General features: G+C 39.4%; 3 protein-coding genes across 9 annotated transcripts in view; 2 read left to right on the forward strand and 1 right to left on the reverse strand.

The window, feature by feature from the left end:
• The window catches only part of LOC139992943 (furin-like protease 1), a 355,294-nt gene that overhangs the window by 42,667 nt on the left and 290,408 nt on the right, over window positions 1–22,219 (reverse strand). The gene's annotated exons all lie outside the window — the stretch shown is intronic.
• LOC139992945 (uncharacterized) lies at window positions 1,557–6,523 on the forward strand. 2 transcript variants are annotated; one of them, XM_072014265.1, is made up of 5 exons: window positions 1,557–1,780; window positions 1,867–2,149; window positions 2,466–2,747; window positions 2,890–3,223; window positions 5,391–6,519. In XM_072014265.1, exons 1-5 carry the CDS (start codon window positions 1,590–1,592, stop codon window positions 6,038–6,040), a joined length of 1,740 nt encoding a protein of 579 aa, XP_071870366.1. In that variant the 5' UTR covers window positions 1,557–1,589; the 3' UTR covers window positions 6,041–6,519. The 2 variants fall into 2 exon arrangements, with proteins under 2 accessions (XP_071870366.1, XP_071870367.1); XM_072014266.1 differs by lacking the exon at window positions 1,557–1,780 and having other exon boundaries at window positions 1,896–2,075; window positions 5,391–6,523.
• LOC139992944 (dynein axonemal intermediate chain 2-like) lies at window positions 11,751–20,572 on the forward strand. The gene is made up of 10 exons (XM_072014264.1): window positions 11,751–11,933; window positions 13,535–13,696; window positions 14,003–14,103; window positions 14,758–14,915; window positions 15,534–15,711; window positions 16,148–16,584; window positions 16,869–17,140; window positions 17,403–17,684; window positions 18,342–18,997; window positions 19,601–20,572. The coding sequence occupies exons 1-10, from the start codon at window positions 11,751–11,753 to the stop codon at window positions 19,917–19,919; spliced, it is 2,748 nt and encodes a 915-aa protein (XP_071870365.1). The 3' UTR covers window positions 19,920–20,572.

The raw sequence follows: 22,219 nt of genomic DNA on the forward strand, positions 1-22,219 counted from the left end.
TGTAATATGTGAAAATATGGATGGATTTTTCTTTTGCGAATGAACGTCATAATATAATAGTACTCAAATCGTTAATTAGTAGAATAATTAGTAAATTAACAAAATCTCGTATTTTTTCCTTCTTTTTTTATTCAGGGTAGTGAACTTGTACGAGGACCCGGAGACGAAGGTGAGACCAATCAAGGATATATCGTGGTCTCCGAACTACCCTTATCGATTGGCCGTTGCGTACGGGTTTCCGGAATCTGAGCAGCCTTCGGCCGACGTGAGTCCGTACTCCTACGTATGGGACCTCGGTACTGGGTTATTCCTTATGTAATTCGGTGACGAACCGCGTTCAGTCGACGTTATTTGCCATAGCACTTCGCTGAGAGGTGGTATTTCATCGATTCGATTCTGTGTATGTCCGTTCGTACATACGACCAAGTTTTAGATCATTTTGTTGAATTTAAACGGCTCACGATTTTGTTATAAACATTTTGCACACAAATTTGCTATCTCTTCCCGTTCATGAAATATTTTTGTATCATGAAGTAGCCGAGTGTTAATAGGATATTTGAAGACACCATCAGACAAATTGTATTTTATTAGTTATAGTACGTGTGCGTTTTATCCATATATATTTTTTTTATTATTTAATTTGTACTTTACAATTTGTCCAGCTGGACATTTGGTAAATAATCCATATATGAGTGATTAATTCGGTTAATATGTACAACACACGCACTGAAATTGAACCTTTTAAATTGTTTGTCGTACAATATATTACGATCCAGTTTCTATAAAAACGTATAATCTTCGTCTTATGCAGAGAATCCCAATAAAGCTCTCTACACGTTGAAACCACCCTTCCATTTAACGACAGTTAAATTCAATCCTCGCGATCCTGTGATGTTAGTCAGTGGTCTAGTATCTGGCCAAGTGTGTTACTGGGATATTCGAAGCAATGAAAAACCCATGGAAACGTCTCATCCTTACACCAGTCACAGGTATAATAGTTTGATTGAGAATTAATAACGTACACATGTATATATGTCAAACACCTTGTATACAGGATAAATATGGATTTCGTGTATCACCGCTATTTCGTAGTTTTATTTTTCGGAAAAAATGCATTTATGTCACTTTTCCAATTAAAGCTTCTTATATAGAATTTTCATAAAATGGAATGAAATCGAAACAAAGTCTTTAAGAAATTATACAAAAAGTTCGACGATATTCCACAAAATCGAGAACCGGGCTAACCGCAGTTTTCTTTTTCCCACAACGTAACGGTGCAGCGTCATCGAATTTCTGTATTTTTTCAAAATAAAATTACGATTCTTTCTTCTCGTCTGCCGTTCATTCTTAGATATCCAGTGACTCAGACCCTTTGGATCCCTTCCAAGGTTAACACCGACTTCTTCTCTTGTTCTATCGATGGCACAGTTTTGTGGTGGGATGCCAGATTTATGAAAAAGCCAACAGAAACTTTAGTGATGGACCTCGAGCAGCCACAAAGAGCAGACATTTACAAAGCGGTCGGTGTCACTGCCCTGCAGTTTGAACAGACGATGAGCAGTAAATTCCTAGCTGGTACCGAGGACGGTATGGTTGTGAATGTAAATAGGAGAACCAGCAATCTCGTGGAAAAATTGGCGATTAGATTCCAATGTTACACGGGACCGGTTATCGCGATCGACCGAAATCCCATTTATACGAAGAATTTCTTAACCATTGGCAACTGGTCGGCCAATATATGGGCAGACGACACGAAAGAAGGAAATTTGCTCTGTACTAGGTACGACCGAAGACAGTAATATTGTACCAATTGATATTTTATACGTTTCTTCGAGATAGAAATTTTTTGTATCTTTACGTATATAGTGACAAATACATTGATCTGAGCGGTGGTTGCTGGAGTAAAACCAGATGCTCCGTATTCTTCACCATAAATAAAGAAGGCTTACTGGAAGCGTATGATATATTGGCAGGTATCAAGACACCATTGACTAATATTCACGTGTGTAACGATAGCCTAACAGCGATTAGCTCCCACGAAGAGGATGGATTTCTTGCTGTCGGAAGTAGTAACGGTAATGTATACCTACTGGAGTGTACGGAAGATCTTGCAACGTTTACGAAAGAAGACAAAGCCGCTTTGAGTAGCGTAAGATTCTAGTTATACTGTCAGTTTACTTAAAGACTCTGTTACGCTTTCTTCTCGTTACCTTGTGTCACATTTTGATAATGGTCATTGAAATCATTGAGCTGAGTCTCATTAATTACCAGATGTTCTAATTAAACGGTATTCTTCCTACCGAATCTCGTTGTCTCACACTTCATGAAATTTTAGTTTAGTTCGCTCTTGCTCCTCAAAATTTTACAATGAGTTTAGCAAGGAAAGGCGGAAATTCCAAGGGCGGTCATCTCGTCAAGTAGACGAGTTCGAAAATATCGGTAACACGGTTTCGTCCTTATTGTAGTATCTGGAAAGGTGTAGTCGATACGAAAAGGCGATTGACAGCCGTTTGAAAGAAATACGCCTGGGTCATCGTGTCTCCAAAAATGTCGGTATACTGGAGTCAAAGGTGAAAAGCAAGAAGAAGGAGAAGGATAGAAAGAAAGAAAAGGTCTCCATGGAGAAAGAAAGACTGGAAGAGCGGAAGAAATCGAGAGCCTCGAAACCGAAAGGAAAGTCTTGCGTCAAGATGACCTATCCTGAACACAACAAAGCACAGATGGAATATTTCGACAAAATAAAACAGGTAAATTAGCATGTCGCGTCGTATATTCTAAATTCTATGTATTTTTCTTTTATCACCGACATTTTCATATTACACGATGAGCAAACGATCAAAAATTCGTCAAGTATCGACAAAAGTAAGTTGATCTGTTTTTCTAAAAAAGATATCCGCGCGATACATGGAACTCGACGAAGCCGACGTGCAAGCAGCGCAGGAAATATTAAAGGAAAGAATAGTAACGAAATACATGGAAATGGAGGTAGAATCCGAGAAAGAAGACGTGAAGAAACAACGATCGATCAAAAGGTTCAAAAGTAGAATAAGGACTGCAAGAAGCATATCGAAGATCGGAGAAAAGGAAGAAGAAGAAGATATTGCGGATGTCGATCTAGATTCGATAAGGATAAAGGACAAAAAGCAACGAGCGAAGAAGATCCTGAGAAGTAGTTGTGCGAAGCAAGTGTGCAAGCCGGAAATTTGTTGCGCAGATATGGAAGGTAAGACCGTTCTGATCAGAGGTATGAACAATTGCTTACACGAAATGCGATTTCTCTAAAATCATACGTTCGTTCCTTTTTTTCTGCTCTTCCTATATCGCAATGTTATTCAACACGTATCTGAAACTGATCTGGATCGCGATAAAGAGGGTTTAACTTGTCGTGTATCCAAGATCCAAATTGTTCTTTGTCTTGGAGAATGGTCATGTTTAGTTATTCTTGGTCCATGTATTTGCGCGTTAGGTTAATTTAATTAGGTTAGGTTAATTTAATTTGGGTTAATTTTAGGACTAATTAACAATAAAAGCATCTGTCGTCGTTTTAAAGGAAAATTAACTAAAAAAGGAGAAACATGTACTGGCAATAGTAGTCAGCTTTTTCTTCGATTAATTTTAATTTCTGGAAATAATCTCTTGGTAGCTGTTTCGCAATGAGTCGGGAAGCGTAACTGGTGCGCACGAAGGGGTCACTGAAGAGCCAAGGAGAACTCCTACAATTGCCTGGAAGCGACCTGCTCAATAATTTCCAGAGAATTTCATTTCATCGCTCAGCTTTCGGCGTAGTAGCGAAATTTTACAAAAGTTTCTTGAGTTGTCGCTGCGACTGTACGTCACTTGTAAATTCTACAATCGCGGTACAAGGGGAACTGCAAACAAGGTGTACGCTCTGTCGCGGCCGTATTACGGTACACTCCTAGCGAATTAATTCCGTCCCGCGTTTCCGGTATTTCGCCACTCCCAAGTCTCCCCCTCTCGTCAAGTTTCTCCGTTAGCTACAATTAACTCGGAATAACGCGTCGGAAGCCATTTAAACGATCTGGAAGTTAATAAAAGTAACGGGGTGGAGACTTGTTGGCCTCCCGGACGGTGCTACGCTATTGCTGCCGTTGCTGCGGCTCATGGAGTTAAACTCGGTGGTTCCGTTGTGTGTGGTACTTCGATTGGAAGTAACTACGCGAATAGTCGAAGAATTCAGGCTATTTGAGGCTTCTGGGTGTAAATTGTAAACTTTCAAAAACGTTACAGGTCTTTGAACGTGTTTTAGTTTTGTCAAAATCGACTGGTTCATTGATATCGGCGCGAGATTTTTACTTGCAAAGGCTCTCTCGCACGATTTGACTGATAATATCAATAAAACTTTCAGAGTGAATTTTACAAAGTGCGAATCGTATTAAATATAAATTTTTTATACGTGACATTCGATTAATTCCATGTAGCTTTGTTCGAAGGCGCAATTCCTTAATCGTTTCAATTGGTACGTTTCCCACATTCGTTGAAATCTTTAAATCCATGAGATTTAGCGCGGTTTAGCAGAAGTACACTATGCATCGTCTATGTCTTTTTTCTCTGCATTTTTTGTCGATGACAGAAAAATAGCACGACGTCGACAAATCTTGTCTCGCAAGCGCGATTAGCTTAGCACATAGAGGGAAATACTGTCTTATCGCGTGGTGGCGAATGCACTAAGCGTAGAGAAATATTCACAACCGCTGGTGTTCCAGTTAATGGCAGCGTTGGTTCTCGCACGTGCGGGATTTATTTCCATATTGACTATGTACGACGGCCGTGAAAGCAATTTTGGTATTTTTCCTCCCTTTTTTGCCACGTAAAATCTTAAGCAGTTGATCCAGTGTTTGATACGTCGATTCCTCATTTCGTTTCTGCTATGTGTGTAAATTAAGATATTTTTTACGATTTCGTATTACAATGATATCACGGCCTAAAGAATACCGTATGGGACATCGGATTTTCTTATTTCTGTTACGTCAATCAGGAATCAATTTGAGGCTATAGAAATGAAATAACATTGCGTGGTCCTCAGAATTACGAAGAACGATTGGGTCTATGCGACACTAAGCTATGCAACTATAAATTGATAGTATTAATTACAGTCCGGATGAAGAATCGCGTGCGCGGAATAGTTTGTTCTGGGTCGAAGGAATCGTGATTAGCGTCAACGTACAGTACGTCGATATACATCAATGTACAGTAGGTACAAAATACAAAGCGGTACAAAGAACGAGAATTTGTAATTTAGATTTGTTTAAGGTAATCGAGAAATTAGGTTTACGCGAGTATTTGGAGTATTACTTGTTACGGGTTACACATTGCGTCCTAATCTTCCTAGTTAATGATTAATTATTGAAAGAATGAATTTGTCATTGCAGAGAAACGAAGATTAAAAAGAAGGAAGGAAACGGACGAAGTGGTAGAAGAATCTCCCGAAAAATGCAGATCGTTCATCGTAGATAATAAGTGGTTCAGACGATTAACCGACTATATCGTTCATATTCCTCAACCTTCGCGCGCGTTCAAGAGAAAAATCTTGGCGCTGAAGAATACTCCGCCGAACGTACTTCGAAAAGAATTGGTTGAAGCCAAGAAGGAAATACGCGCTTGGCAGGAAACTGCAATCGCAAGAAAGCTCGCCTCTTGGGCCGTCGAGAGGAAACTCGAGAAGGAGCCCAAGAAACTGCCCGAAATCAAGCTGGAAACGACGGAAGAGCGACAGGAGGAAGCTGAGGAACATTTGATCAAAACGGACGAGTCGGTCGTGGAATTTGGAAAAAAAAATAACACGAAAATCCATCCAAAAAAGAGCTTGCGTAAATTCAAAAAGTTGAAATTGACGGAAGAGGAGATCGAAATGGAAAAGAAGGAGAAACAGATGGAACTGTGGAACTTGTTGAAACAAAAAGTTCAGGAGTACGACGAACAGCATAGCACGAAGGTGTTTTATCCTCGAATATCCACTGCGTTCGTGAGAATGTATTCCGAAGAGACGCTTGACGAGAAGCCCGGGAACAGAAAATATTAATCGTTTAAAAATTTCCTTTCACGTCATAGAAACATCTTGAAAACCAAGAAGAACCGGAAAAAGATTTCTCCTCCGAAGAGCTTTCCTCGGGAATCTATGAGCTAACTGTTTAATTCATCTGTACAAACGGCATTGTGTCGTTAGAATTCAAAGTGACATCTTTGTGGAAAAGGATCAGCCCGAAGCATTTGTCGCTCGTGTTCGAGATATTCCCAGCAGGTTCGGAAAGCAGACAGGAAGGACAAACAACCTCGTCGAAAAGTTTTATCGTGGAAGAAATCCAAGCTGGCTCGATCGAAGAATCTTCCTTCTTTCTTTCAACGGAAGTTCTTTCGACGTTATTACGCATTTGTTGAACGAAACCATAGTGCAAACGATGCGTTCAACGTTTCCAACAGAAACTTTTTTACGCTCGCGTAGATCTGTTCCCGTCGAGATCCATCGGTTTTTTCTTTTCGGTAACCGCATCAAATTCTGCTTAGAAACAGGTGGGTTCGCGCACACGTTTCACGCAGAAGTTACAGGAACGAGAGAGCAGCGAGAAAAAGGGATAAGGCAAAATGGAAGTTCGATAGAGTTTGTCGTTTTTCTCGTCGCTCAGGATCTCCAAGGGCCACACAGTCAGTTTTCCATTTATTGCCTGAGTTTAAGAGAATGTTCTTACAAAGTTAAGCGAACACGACGGACTGGAAAACACGGAAGATAATCCATCTGGAATTTCAACGGATGAATTGACGGACTTATGATGCACAGTTCGAAGAAAGTTTTTAGAATTCTCGTCTCTTTACAAAGGCGATTCTCCTTGTTCATTCGTTCGCTCGTTGTCCTCTTAGAACTTGGAATTTCTCAAGAGTGCACGGGATATAGGGATTTATTAATAACCGACAGATCGAACGAATAAAAACTCGGTTAGACGGCGGTACTATGGAAATCAAGTACAGTCTCCAACTTCTTGCATCTATTTCCTTGAGAAAAAGTATACGTTTTCTGGCAAGTATACTTTGTTCCGCGAGAAACTTGTTTCCTTGCAAATTTGTTACTTCCGAAAGCGCTACATGTTGCTGGTTAAATATCGTATCGTGGAAAAATATCTTTTTTATTCGAAGGCATGATCGAATCGAAAGAATCGGATTTCACGGGAAATATTCGAAAGCAGACACATCATGGGAGAAAAAGCTATGAAGAGCAACTTAGACAGGGGAAGATTAAATTAGAGGGAGAATGCACGGAAAGAGTGATGGTCGAGAGGAGATTTTGGAAGAGAGTTGCGCGTATTTTGACCAGTCATCGAGGTGATAATCTTCTGATTAATTATGCATGTCCAGACTGACGATAACGCATCGATGCAAAGTGGCCACGTAATTTGCGGCTTCCGGTTGAAAGCCTAAGTGCCTGTTAGTCTGGATATTCTCGAATCGTCTGTCACAGAGAATTGGGACGCTTCGTATTTATTATCGATTAATAATTTTTTCTCCTCGGAGACTCAAGGACTGCGCACTTGAAAAACGAATACACGAGACTTCCGTGTTTTTTTCGATAAATCGGTTACGCTTGCGCTTTACTAATATTTTACTAGCGCTTTAATAATAGCGCGCTTTTTGATAATATAATATAAGGAGTTTATTTTACGAAATTTTATGACATTTAATTATGAATTATTTAGAACAGTAAAAAGTAAGAGAGAGGAATGCAATTAATTTTTTCGTATGTTAGTGAAAACGTATTTTTTAAACTGAGATATTTTACATTTGAAAGAAACGAAGAATAACTAAAAAACAGTGACAAGTAAAAAGATGTCCTTTTGCTGTTACAACGATCGAATTTATCTTTTCTTCAACAAGTGTAATTTCTTGACAACTATCTTTCGACAATTTCACTTCCTGAAATTTTGATTCTGACTGCGAATGGTCAATGTTTAATAGCAGCGTCCTCCTGAACGCACACATTAATCTAAAAAGTTAGTTCAAAGCCTGTGATTCGATCTGAATTAACCTTTGAGCTAGTGAACACGGGAATTACCAGCCTGATACAATACTTCCAATCGACGGAATGTTGCAGCCATAAAGCTGTTTCGATGGCCGCGGCGGTACCGCGCTGTGTAAACAAGCACGAGGGGAATTCTGGGGAAAACCAAAACTCGGATACGGATTCCGATCTCTCCGTTCGGATTCCAATTTCGCTGGCTTATCCAGCCGAGTCGAGCAAAAAAGATCTGGCCGAAACAATCAGAATCCTTTTTCTCGCTTCACGGTACGCTCGATTGACGACCAGAGGAAGTCGGCAAACCGGATGTACATACGTACGTGTGCATTAGCTGATGAGAGCAACGGTTTATCAGGCTATCGCGTGCAGGGATCGTGAAGCGCCAGCGACAGAGAGAATGAGGAGGAGAGAAAGAAGTCAATCGAAAAAGGACAAACGTTAGAACGCAGAGGCCAAACAACGTTAGGAATTCCTCGGGTCAACGTGAAACATTCGCGGAAACAGTCACGGCAGAGAACTTGTAACAGCGGTAGCGGGGAGATTCGTTTTGTGGCAGCGAGAATCACCTACAACGTGTATGGGATCAAATAAACTAAAGTAAATGACATATGTTGATAAATAACAATTGGAAGTGAGGAAAATTGTGCAGGTGGTGTTATAAAACGAAAAGATATTTCGTTATTTTGTATGGCTGTGCATGATGCGGATTTAGTTTCGATGTTATGAGCATGGCGAGCCATCGGATTTTCCAGAGGGAAATTTCGGAATCGTCGCTTGTCAAACTCCAAACTAGCATGTACGTATGCTAGGATAATGTTCCGCGTCGATCTCTTCGAGCGATGTGGATTTGCGTTCCTACGGAACTCCTTTACCATTGGTACATCGGATTTCTGATACTTGGCAGTATTCTCATAATTATTCGATTTTATCGCGATCGAGTCGACACGCTAATCGGTGCTTTAATTAATAGCGACAGTGCACAGGAACAATCAAAATGGTTGGTCAAAAATGAAAATATAAGTATACTAATTGATTCTCAAATAGGATTTAAGACAAAGAAACAGTCATTGAACTCGAAGAAAAAATGTAAAAACCTGGAAAATAATTTTTTACATGTCCCCTAAATTGTAAAGATATACATTACGTAGGATTTTAATACATATTCAGACGTTGGTGAAGCAAGTTCATGTGCAAGGTTTCACGAATAATTTTAACTCTTAGAATTTTAGCTTTTTGCTGTCTTCATCTATAGCCATGTATTACTTTCATTAAAAGAATCAATTAGAATGATGTGTACTAGTTTTTACGAATTCTCTGTTTCCGAAATAAATTGGACGTGTGCCTATGGAACATCAAAGTTGCTCGATGTTCGGCCGAAGGCAATTAGAGGCAGCCTTTTGTGACGGTCTGCTTTCATGCAGGAACCCGGCAATTTTCGCTACATTGACGAGGATAAAGCCTGGTCCAAGGGAAACTCTTACGTGATTCGCACAGACGAACCGTCCGCAAATTTGATTTACGATTAAGCGGAGATCGATAGATAGAAATTACTTTCCGCGTATCACCGCGAAATTTTGATCAAACGCGCGTTCAGCTCGTTTTCCAGAAATTATTATACATTAATTGACGATAGTGAATTGTACGGTAATTTCCCTAATTATAGACGGTCAGCGACCGATAAATGGGCAAAGCTCTTGCGTAATTTTATATTACGTCGTTTTTGAAATTATCGATACTTAACGAAGTATTATTTACAAGATCACATTGCCTTTAAACTGTCCATTTCCTTAATTAGTATTTAATCTTTAATAGTGACAGATTTTAAAAAGATCGACAGGATAGTAAAAAAAATGGCACTCAAAAGCCATAATTAAGAATATTATTAATTTCATGGATAAAATTGTTTATCCGAAACGAGAGACTAGAAAGTTAACGAGTAAAATACAATTTTCGACAATTTCTTCCTTCAGCGACATATTCGAGCGTTAAGTTTGAGAGGAAAATCTTTTATCGTGGAAAGCGTGATGCGAATGCAAGGAACACGTGCAAGCAACGAAGCTCAATAATCTGAAACGATCGATTCGTTAAGACAGAATGATTGCATCAGCGGTTCTTGATGAAGTAAGTATTAGCAAAGAATCGAGGAGCCTTGATTGCAATCTTCTGTCGGCGGTCCTCCCTTTTCTCATCGATCGGGTCAGTTTTACAGATTGCTGAGTAGAAGAATCAATGGTTTTATGACTCGGCCGGAAAAATTATTGACAAAAACAAACAGGGTTCACGAATCGTATCGAGCTTTCGTTTTCATTGCTCCAACGCAACGTTTCGTTTTTTTCGATAGATGGAACCGTTATTCTATCTGAATGTGTATATGATCTGAAACTTTAATTTGTATTTAATAAATCTGTGGTTCGCAACTTGAAACGAATATAAGTAGTGTGATTTAATTTCAGAATTATAAGGTATAAAATTGACGGCCCCTACTTCAACGTTATCATCCGTACGTCGAAGGATAATTGAGGTAAAAAACGTCTTAATTACCATGCTGCATTGAAATTCGCCAACTGTCTTTACCATTCCAAATCGACAAAAAGTAGAATCGTTACGATCCAGCATTAATTCCTGAAAGAGAAGTGTTCGTAAAATTCTTCAAAATTAGACAATTTTCAAATTGTAATTGCACGCTTTTAGAGTTATCCACCGATATTTAACCTCGGAACGAAGTTTCTCCGATAAATTGTCTGAACACACTTCAGATCAGAGTCGAGATGGTACATGAGCGGTTAAACGATCAACTCGAAGGTCCACAAGATTGTGGCGATATATTCGAGCATAAAGCGACGTCAAAGCCACGCGTTTGATCCCCGTGAGATAAGTTTGATCGGACTGTTGCCTCGTCCCCGAGACCTCGCTAAGTTCTGTTTATGCTCGATTCACACGTAAAGAGGATCCTTGGCGCGAGAAAGAGAGAGAACGCCGTTCGGGGGCGTTTGCACGCGTGAATCTTCTCAGTCGAATTCTCGGGTGTTTGTCGAAACAAGGCAAATATCGTTCCGCCTGGAACTTTATTCGCTTGGTGAATTCATGAATCTTTCAGCACTTGCTGCCGCTCTTCTCTTTCGACGGTGAACCCAGTCGGCGTAGCGAGCGCCGTTATAGACCCGCGAATTATCGCGTCGCTTTTTGCCACTCTGACGCGCTCTTTCGCCAACAGAGAAAAAGGTTACGGAGCTCTTCTCGACGTATGAGTTTTCCGAAGGCTGCGTTTCTTCCGTTAAATCAGGTTAGATGCGTCACAGAATGCTGCCTTTTTTTGTTAAGTTAATACAAGCTTGAGAATCTAATGAAATGTTTGAAAACTCATTATTTAAGTAACGTTATTTTGAAACAATTAAATAATCTCGAACATATAATTTCTGAGCCTATTACGCCGATATTGTTTACCGCTTCGAAGAAACGTAAAGATTCTGCCTTTACATTTATGTACACTAAATGATCCCCGTTCATCATCATCATCATCATCATCTGTATTAATAAAGATTATATATATATATATATATAACATTATTATTATATAACGTTATATAACGTTATTATATATATGTATATAACAACTTTTCTCATAGTATCTTACATATGTAATTGAAACTGAAACAATTTTAAGAGCAAATGTTGTGAAATCGTATCGTAAAATTTTAATTTACGCAGATTTGATCATCCTGTGGGAATGGAGATCAAACGGGTGTACGTGAAAACGCGCACCCAGTTCGGAAAGCATTGCATATTCGATGTGCGTGGGCCGCAAATGGATACCATTATCCATCCAAACCCCACCGATATGAACGACTATATCAAGAGGAGTCACTGTCACGTCGAGGTGCAGCACTCGAAGCAATTGGCATTGCACGAGGTTAGGTCGACGTCATTAAAGAGATTACGGTGCTGGTCGAACTGACTTTGGTTTGATGCATTCAGCGTATTTGCATCTACGTGTGCATCGAGCTGAATCGACGTCACACACGCGAGACCTATACCTTTGTTATTGATCTCGATATAGGATTTCCTTTTTCTTTTGGAAAATGGTAACGCGACGAGCGATGTAACCTGAGCCATGATCTCATTAGTTCTTACCTTGCATGAGATGATTAACGAGCCTCGCTTCAACCGTTTTATTAACAACTTAAACGACGCCTGACATTTTGCTTAGTGTTCCGAAAATTCGGTGAAAAATCAAAATCAGTGCTAGGGGTGGAATCTGTTTGTTTTTCACGATTGAATTTGCCAATAGTTTCTGTGCCAATATTGAAAAATGAAATTTTTGGCAATGAATAGGTGAAGTTGTATAAGGTGTTTTACAAGGAATAGCCCAAAAGGGAATGAAATACTTCTGTGTATAAGAGAGAGCAAGGTAAACAGAAATCGATATCTTGAACCATGAGAATAAAAATATTTTAACGAATTATACCACGGTAAATCCGAAGTGTGAGCTCGATACGTGTTATTATGTCCGTCAGTATCCCGGGTAATTTATTCAATTTCGTTTTTACAGAGCTTAAGAACGAAGTTGAGGTAAAGCTTGACAATGTAACGCGAAAATCTCGCGAACGTTTCGCCTCTGCAAAACAGGCAATTGAATCCGTAGATCGGATATGTTTTGTGTCCGCATTTTACCGGGTTAGATATCTTTATATTCTTTATTTCACAAAAGAACCAAAGCAAGCGTAAAATGTCCGAAGGAACAAGGGAAATCCAAGGAAGCGCGAAAACTGAAGAATCAATTTTGTTTGTTACTTGGAAAGTTACAAGGAAATTTATATTTATCCCAAAAAGTCTATGCTCGTTTCCTGTTACGATAACAAAAACGGTATCAACTTGTTGAAAGCATTCAGTCAGATTGAAACGACTCAACGAAGGCGCACAAATCCACCGAAAACTTTGTTACTTAAGGCATCAAGCATGCAATTTTATTTGAGACTATAGTTTTCCCGACATCTCCAATAACACGTATAGACAAGCAGGACGCAGTTTTATCAATAGACGTTACATCGATCCAATCACAGGCGAAAAATTTCAACTCGCAATCAGTCGTTCTCCTTCTGTGCGTTTTTCAAATTCAAATATGTTTCTCCAAAGCTGACTAATCACGATAACGTTCCTTTGAAAAAGTTTCATGTGTTTATAATCGGTGCGGAGTAGCACAAGGGTAATCGTTATTCGATCGTGTCGAGCATCGTATTATGCATACTGATTAATCCGCACAAGTGTACGGTTGATAATTTACCTATTAACAAGCATGGAATACTAGAATACGCGAGTAATATCAATTAGAGTGTTGAAACGATTTTCCCGTGAAATCGCTACGTTTGCACGATACATTCGTGAAAAATCATGAAGATGCCAGATAAATTATTCGTTGGTTGGTTGTTTGGGTCGAAAGTATCTCTCGATTTGCCTTAGATTTTCTAGATTTTCTAGATTTTCTTCTCTGGCATAGCTTTCGTCGAAATGTAGGTTCAAACGGACAGTAAAACGATGAAAAAGAGCGGAATGTTTCACTTCGAGGGCGGATGGCCGAAGGATATCAATCCGCGAGACGAGGAAACCACCATGAGGTTTCGACGAAGGATCGAAAAGGATGACAATTGGGCACCGAAGCTACGTTACTTGTTTGAGGTAAATTATTAGTTCACTGAGCACACTAGAAAATCGGTGGGTTATCAGCCAATTAGCAGGAACTTCTATACTTACGAAAGTGAAAATAAAAACAAATCTTTCAATTTCATCTTATTTATTTGTTGCTGTTTTGCTCTTGAAACTCGTTTATTTGTTAGTCGCTGAAGTGATTTCATTCTCCGAAAGGCGATAAGATTTTCACATTAATTGTCCTAAGTCATCGATTCTTATTAGAATCGTAGAATCGTACAACTTTTACAACTGTATTGGTAATTAAGAGGAAGGTTAAATTAAATTTTCTTGCAGACGATGGAGCACTATGTTCTTCAGAATGGTACGGTGAACATTCACGAGTACTACTTCGATGATATGATACCAACACCTTTGGTACAGCCTTTTGGCTTTAGGTGAGTGACGTTAAAATTAAATCCGATTTAGCTTCAGCTCCTTCCACATATCACACGACTTGGTGTCTCTCACGTAATCAATAACTCTTTGTCGATCAATTTCCTTTGTACTAATCAAAAATCTTTCTAAAATTCTTTCGAAAGCAACTTATTAACTTTCTTAAAGAACCAGAAATTAATCTTCCATATTTTTATTATACGTATTATAATTCTGCAACTAAAGTTTGTTGTAAAGTTACAACTAAAGTACATTTTTAAAACTATGTTTACCAGTATAAAATTCAAGGAGAATTAATGACACAACCATTGTCAATCCTAAACACACTTTTATAAAATTACTTCTTCTTAACTTTTAATTTTAAGTTTACTGCTGGACCGCACGATATTCGCAACAGCTTAGACAAAATCTCGGAAGTTTAATAACATGGACCAACCTACGAACAAATTTATATTCCTTATAAACTTGATTAACGTATCATTGTAATAGATCATCCCCTTAAATCGATCCCTAGTCGGTGATGATCTCGATCTTTAGTTTTTGGGGGATGCAGGCTTATCTGACACGGTTTGTCATTCGACACGATCGTTGTCGTGCCAGAAATGCAAAGATGGTGTAATATTTGGAACGATCATTTTCTGGAAATCGCTTTTCAGAACCGTGAACTTGTACAATGATCCAGAGACGTCGAAGAGACCGGTGACCAATATCTCCTGGTCTCCGGATTCTGGCAGCAGGATAGTGGTATCTTACTGCTTCTTGGACTTTGGGAGGGTGCCAGATTACAGTAAAAAGCTGTACATCTGGCAGGTCGGTAGGTAGAAGAAAAGCTTCACTACGCTTTCCTATCTTAGCCCACCGGCACCATTTTCGCCGCATTAGGAAGATCGTGGGGCATTTGCATCGCTTTGCATCCCTTAGCGTAGGTCGTGTAGATTGTAGACACTCACGATAGGGAGGGAGGAACCGTGACGAGATACGAGCTCTCCCGGATTTCAACCGCTCAGATTCTTGCCTATCCGCCGGTTTTTAACTGCGAGACCATAGCTTCGACACATAATCTACCGTTGGGTATCGGTCTCTTTGTATCGCGCTATATCGTAACTAGGGATTAATTACATCATTGTATTCGTATAATCTCGATAAAATTGTTTGCAATAGTAAAAAGACGCGAGTTGAAAAAAAAACACGAAATAACATATATGTTCCATTCACAAATATCGTATCCCTCCGCATATATCGATGAAAGAGCGTAACGTGTATGAAAATCACGCTCCGACGCTTAAATCCAACTAGCTCGGTCGACGCGGCACGCAAAGATTCGTCATGATGCAACTCAAAAGAATTGATGAAAATCACTCGAGATAGCAGCCTTCTTTTTTTTCTTTCGCATAATCCGGATTATGAAACGCTTCTGTCATTCTACGAACAGACAATCCGAACGAACCTTACATGGGCCTGCAGCCTCCTACACCGTGCGTGTGTTGTGAATTTAATCCCCGAGATCCTTCCGTCCTTGCCAGCGGTCTTATGACGGGCCAAGTCTGTAATTGGGATATCAGGACCGGGAATACGCCTGTACAGTACTCTAATTTGCAATACAGTCACAGGTAAGCGACGAAAAGAGAACGCGTTTCATCTCGTGATACGTCAGACTTTGTTTCATCGAACAAAATTCCGAAGGCTTCTCCTGGACTTTTGGTGTTCGTTCGTCGGTGAATGTTTACCCGAGAGAACGCTTTACTCCGAGTCTTAATATCGAGGAATTTCTATGTCTCCATTGTTTATCCGTAAACCACCGTAACGCGAGTCCGCAGGATGTTTTTCGTAGGTTTCATTTTGCTTTGTGTCGAATGTGTTTCTAGTGCGAAGGTCCCCTTTATTGAGTTTCGCTTCTGTCTTTATACCGAGCAATATAGAGAATGTTCGCAGATACGATAGCTTCGGTACCTTAGCTAGTTCAACACGGTTTTAATGCGTCTAAGAAAACGAGATTTAAATAGAAATTCATTTAATCTCTAAATACTATAACGACGAATTTTTCAGGGAATTCGCGAACGCGGTGAAGTGGTTACCATCGAAAAGCAACACGGAATTTTTCTCCACGTCGACCGACGGTTGTGCGATGTGGTGGGACACACGACATCTCCAACAACCAACCGAAATTCTCATGATCGATTTCGAGAATCCAAACGAGCCAAACATGGACCACGCGATCGGTGTTTCATGCCTGAATTTCGGCCCGATGGTGGGCGCGAAATTTATGTTTGGTTTGGAGAACGGCGTTATTTTAACCGGATCGAGAAAAGCGAGATCGAATGCAGAGAAAATGGCGATTAGGTTCACAAGCCATTTTGGTGCGGTCAAGTCTGTCGATCGAAATGTCTTCAATCCATCGATATTTATGACCGTCGGAGATTGGAGAGCTCGAATCTGGGCAGAAGACACCAGAGAAGATTGTCTGCTTTCCACTCCGTATGTTAGTTTTCGCGTGTTATTAATTTCACCTGTTCTATTTTTGCCAGTACATAAAGAGAACATTCGTTGTCGTATTTAATCGTGGAATTTTCTACTTAATTCTTCGAATCCTGATAACGGAGACAGCGAATTTGGAAATTCACTGTACGAGCTAAATGTTCTTTCAAACGACACTATATTGGGACAATGATGCAAGATCCTTTTAAAAGATGCGATAAAATTCTTATTTCGTAAATTTTACTATTCATGTTCGACTTATGTAATTGTTCCACTAATAGATTTTTACGAGAATACCCAACGGGTGGCTGCTGGAACAAGACAAGGCACTCTGTTTTTTACGTGACGACCGCCTCTGGACAATTGTTAGTCTGGGACATTCTTCAAACTCTTCGAGAACCAGTTTTCACGCTGCAGTTATGCGATGAAAAGCTAACTTCTCTCGCGCCGTGCGAAGAAAATGCTCTTTTGGCGATTGGCAACTACGTCGGCAAGGTATTCCTGGTTGAACCAACGGATTTCTTTCAGTCGTTCGACAAAAAGGACAGAGGTGTCCTTTCAGAGGTAAACGTACAGCCTGTTCTTTTTATCATTATTCAGGCAAATGCGTCTTATCAATGACGTGATTCTTCCGAATCACGCGAAATAAACACAAGATTCACTCTTAAACTTTCAAATTGTATCTCCAAATATCTGTTGCACTTGCGATTAACGATGAAGTTCTCTTTTTCTTTTTATTTTCTATGCGGTAGTTTAATAACATGCGTAATTTTTTTTATGTCATAAACATTTTTGTCAGTTTGAGAAAAAACGGTCTTTTTACCAGTGCTTCGACAAATGCTCGAAAATTACGAAGGCAGTGGATTCACGATTAAAGGAAATCAAATTGACGCAGAAGATAGCGGCTGAGGATTATAATGCAAGCGTTAAAATCAAGGACAAATTTAAGGGGCCAAAGAAAATATCGTTGAAGGCGAAAGACAGGGAGCCGAAATCTAAAACGAACAGGAATCGAGAGAGAACTGTATATAAGGAAAAGAAAAAGATTCGAGACAATGGTTTGCAGATTTCGGAGGCCGAGAGGAGATACTTTGACGCTGTACAACAAGTAATGCAATGGATTCAATATTTCGTTGTCCGTCTCAACTTTCTATAAATTTTAGAATGTTGACGTTCGGATTTTTATTGTCTTAATATAACGAGATTTCTAAATAGCGTGATAAACGAGTAGAGACGAAATTGGTCGATCTTACTCGAATTATGGTTTTAGCGGAAAATTATCCGCGAACTGTGACCCAAATCTATTTTAAAAGTTAAAAACTATCGAACATAACTCGTGCGCGACAATTCAGAAAGATTTCGAAATGGGAAAATAAACTTTCGTCGAGTGACAAATTTATCAGCGCTAAACTTCCGGGTTAAACTCCTACTAAAATAATCAGATTCCTACCGTTTAAAAGCAAGGGGATTAAATTTATCATGTCGGAACGATGTAGTAATGAAAACCTTTTAGGAAAATGAGACCCGCATTGATAAGCGTAACGATGTCGAAACGAAACGCTTCCAAAAATATGTAAAAATGAAATTTTTACTCCATTCAAGCGAAGAATGAATGCCTTGCGTCGAAACTTGATTTAGATGAAAGCTAGAAATAGGAATCAACGTCGTTTTGCTTTTGAATCTAGCATATAAGATTAGAAAACACCAAAAGAGTGGGTCGACTATTCTTCATCGAACATTGATCTAAACGTTATTTGTTTGTTAGGGTGTAGAAGCTTACGCGCTTGAGACCAACCCAGACATAATCCCTGTTGTACATATATTTGCCACAACGAAGAAAGCCGAAAAAAAGCGAAAACCCTCGCGATCAGCTTCGGTCGGTCGCGGTCGCGGTTCTATCGCCGTCGAAGCGAAGAAGACTGCAAAAAAGATTGTGCCAAAGGAGCCCATTGAAATTCAAAAAGCGGAAAGACTAACCTGGAAAAAACCGATATCCCTATTTGAACTATCGGTACAACGTTCGATACAATCGATGAGGGAGGACGTATTACCTGATCTCAGTTTAAAGATAGACAAGAAGACAAAGAAGAGGAAAAAGCGCAAGCGACTCTTCGTGCTGCCACGGCCTTGCGAAGGGGAGATTTGCAAACCGAAAGTCTGTTGCTGGAGACCTAGCATGGCAGGGAGAAGGAAAGAGAGGCCGAAAGAAAAGAAAAAATCGACTTTGGACAAGGATTCTACCGTTTCTATTAGATCCTCGACGAATGGGCGGAGACGCCGTAGGATGAAAGGCGATGTGCTTAGGGAAATGCGGGCTCCGCCTACGCAGCTCTGGGAGGATGTCTTGAAGGCCAAGGCAGAGATTCAAGTAGCTAGAGAAATGTGGAAGAGGCCCACTATCCGATTGTCCGTGAAAGCCAGGTAAGATGCTATTGTCCAGTGTACCGTTGATACTTTTAATAAGCAAGTTACTTTCACTAAAACCGAGGTTTTCGTGTCCGATGTCACGCGATTATCAAAATTTCCAATTTTTTCTTGGGCAATCAATGTTCTACCATGATATTAGAACGTAAAAAGAAGAGATTTTGATCTGATTCGTGCATCAATTACAAATGACTCATCAACACACAAATTTTGCGTGATACGTGTAAAGATTGGCTCTTTTTGTTATGCATAGCGTGCTATTTGAATTGTTGATTTAAGAGAAACTTTTATTCATTCTTTTTTCAGGAAAGGTCGGAAACATCGATCTCGGGAAAAAGTTAATCGAAGTTTCTTTCCTGTTTTCTCTTGTGCTTTTTACGAACGAGTTTTGAAATTGCAGGATCCGTAGAAAAATACTGATTTACACTTTTCTTACATTTTTCTCGAAGTCAAGGGGAAATTAATCTTTCCGCGTAACAGATTTGCATCGACTTTACATGTAAAACAACAATTCCGAATTATAAGTGATACGCCAACTTGTTCGCAAAAAGATGTTTATCAAAATTTGTAAAATTTCGACTTCTTTTTTCTCAAAATTAGGAAACGACGTCCCAGAAAAATAAGAGTGGCAAAGAAATCTACGGGAGATAAACCAGAAGAATCAGACAAAGAAGAGAAAGGGGATATAAGAACGGAGGAATCGAAGGAAGAAATGGCGAAAGTGAGAAAAGCGGAAGTACCGGATCCTTGCAGCCCCCCGTCGGTAAAAACTACCGAAGAATTATACTCGGATATCCTTGGTACTACCCCGCCACAATTACAGAAGGAGAGAATCGTAGGCAGAGATTACCTGGAAACGTACGCTCGTAGAAAGGCCAGAGTTTATCCACGAATTTCGGAGTTCGGGCAAACGAAGTGACTGCCGCATCGGAGCGGTAGCACTCTACGTTAGTGGTAGCTGTTAGTATTTTTCCGACTGGAAAAATACGAAACGATAGTACTCGATGAGTGACGATCGATTTTCAAATTTCTTGATGACACGTTCCTCCTCGATTCGGTTCTCGATGATCGAGGATGGATCGCAGTCTTAGACCTAATTTTATCGATAACCGTAGATTTCGGTAGTCGCTGTACATTTTGACTTGGCAATTTTGCTTAGATACATTAAACAGTTTGCTCGTTAATAAACCTTGTAATTTAGGATGACATTTCTTTTGTACGGTGTAATTTATTTTGGCCGATGTGGAAACGTGCCAACCGTTGCATGGCTAGATATTTATCGCGTTACGTTTTGTTCCCCAAGAATTTGAATTAAATTCCTTGCGATTTTCCTTCGCTTTCTTTCATTCCGTGTAAACGTGGAATAGTCTCGTGCTCGGAGAAGAGTAGGGAGAAAATAATTTGTACTCCTCCTCGATCAAACGATAGACGCTGCGTTAGGGAATTTTATTATTAATAAAATAATTACGATTAAGAGCGAGAATATTAGGTTTGTGTATATACATATAATTGTAAGAATTTTATACGTGTACTGTATGCAAAGTAAAATTAAAGAACCGACTTCCAATGATATTCCTTGAATTTTTCAAATAGTTCATTGAAATGACCAAAAAACGAGAGTTATTTAGGACATCGGAGAGAAGAGTATTTATTTTCAAAGTTCGTTGAAAAGAAGAATATGTAAGAAAGACTATAGCAAAGCTTCGAAACATTTTCGAAATCATCGCGTGATAAATTCGAGAAGGAAGGTCTAACAATCAAAGCCTAGTTCCGGCCAGCAATGCAAGGAGACATTTCCTGGCGACCATGTCCAGAGACCAACTTCCGGGATACTAGGTAGTATCTTGCATACAAAGACGTGGTCGTGTGTAATGAAAAGCTACGCGAATGTTGGCGAGAATACACAGTTGAAGAGACTCCGAGTTGGCTTTAAATTCGCTTTGCAAGTTGATGCTGCGATCCGAAAATTTCGACCAATTTCACCCAAGAATTTTTAGTCGAACATCGTGAGTCGCAAAAATGAAACATAGAAACACAGAAAACTACCGTATCAAGATCATTTGTTAGAAACGAAACATCGAACAAAGGGGAAGTTTTATCCGTGTCAAGTTTCCGCCGGAATTCTTCTTTTCTCTTACCCTTTTCTACAGTATAATTCTCACTCCTTCGCAAATTTCCGCGTATGTGTTCGGCCACTCGAGGAACTCTGTTCTTTTACATTTAAATGTTACGCGAGCAATCCAATTAATCAGGATAAGAACGTTTTACACGTATTAAAAAAGGAACTCCGAAGACGGAGTAAAGATCTGAAATACGAGGTCCGCAAAGCGTTTGGCATAAGTCCAAATTCCACGATGGATTCACGATCATGCCCATCGCGCAAACCTTTCTCTCGAAACGGAGCTTCTAGTAATCACCGATTTCCCCAACGCACGGAATATTCGATTTCAATGGATACGCGACTTTAAGCGACGCCGATCGCCGGGCAACTAACTCCTATTGTTTCGTTTATTGCAACGAGTTTAGTTTCATTTCAAAAGGATCAACTCCGAGCCAAAGAACCGAAAACTTTGCTAATTTAATGTCCAACGTTCCATTTTGCTATAAGGTGCACAATTCTTTGGGTAAAGTAGGTTTTAGATTTTAGAAGACTGAAACGACGATTCGATCTTTTGATCTGAATTTCACTGTGAACTAATGGATGTTTGGCAAATGATTATTCATCGTATTCAATAATAATATTAGGTTATATATTAGGTTCAATAGTAATATTAGGTTGTCTGAAAAATTTCTTTCGTTTCATAAGATGATAATAGATGAACAACAATTTCTGTTTTATATTATTTTATTGAATTAGGTATGGTCCATTTCGTTCCATTTCTATTATTATGTTCGTGTATAATTCAATAAACTAATATAAAACAAAAAACATTATGCGTCTATTATTTCCTTATAAAACGAAAGAAACATTTCGAACAACCTAATATATTAAAAATCATTGAAATTGGGGAATTTGTCCTTCGGGATGAAATCCTAAATTGCGTGTCATCTAAATTACACGTTTCTTAATTTAAGCTTCATTTCTGAAGCTGAATTTCTTCTGATGCAGGTTCCACATCATTAAAAATTCAAATCATCTTCGATTTCTCTACCCCTGAACATTAGTCCGCTTTCTTTAAGTTAAAATCGCTGCCTCGTGAAAGTCTGTGGAACGAAGCT

The sequence above is a fragment of the Bombus fervidus genome, chromosome 12, assembly GCF_041682495.2.
Source record: "Bombus fervidus isolate BK054 chromosome 12, iyBomFerv1, whole genome shotgun sequence".
Lineage (NCBI taxonomy): Eukaryota > Metazoa > Arthropoda > Insecta > Hymenoptera > Apidae > Bombus > Bombus fervidus.

What these genes read in the sequence shown, in the direction of transcription:
- LOC139992945 (XM_072014265.1), top strand. Translation starts at nt 1,590, where the DNA reads ATGGTTGTGAATGTAAATAGGAGAACCAGCAATCTCGTGGAAAAATTG. An exon ending in GGAAATTTGCTCTGTACTAG is followed by an intron (nt 1,781 to 1,866) that starts GTACGACCGAAG and finishes TTACGTATATAG; the next exon opens with TGACAAATACATTGATCTGA. An exon ending in ACAAAGCCGCTTTGAGTAGC is followed by an intron (nt 2,150 to 2,465) that starts GTAAGATTCTAG and finishes TCCTTATTGTAG; the next exon opens with TATCTGGAAAGGTGTAGTCG.
- LOC139992944 (XM_072014264.1), top strand. Translation starts at nt 11,751, where the DNA reads ATGGAGATCAAACGGGTGTACGTGAAAACGCGCACCCAGTTCGGAAAG. An exon ending in AGCAATTGGCATTGCACGAG is followed by an intron (nt 11,934 to 13,534) that starts GTTAGGTCGACG and finishes GTCGAAATGTAG; the next exon opens with GTTCAAACGGACAGTAAAAC. An exon ending in GCTGTACATCTGGCAGGTCG is followed by an intron (nt 14,916 to 15,533) that starts GTAGGTAGAAGA and finishes TTCTACGAACAG; the next exon opens with ACAATCCGAACGAACCTTAC.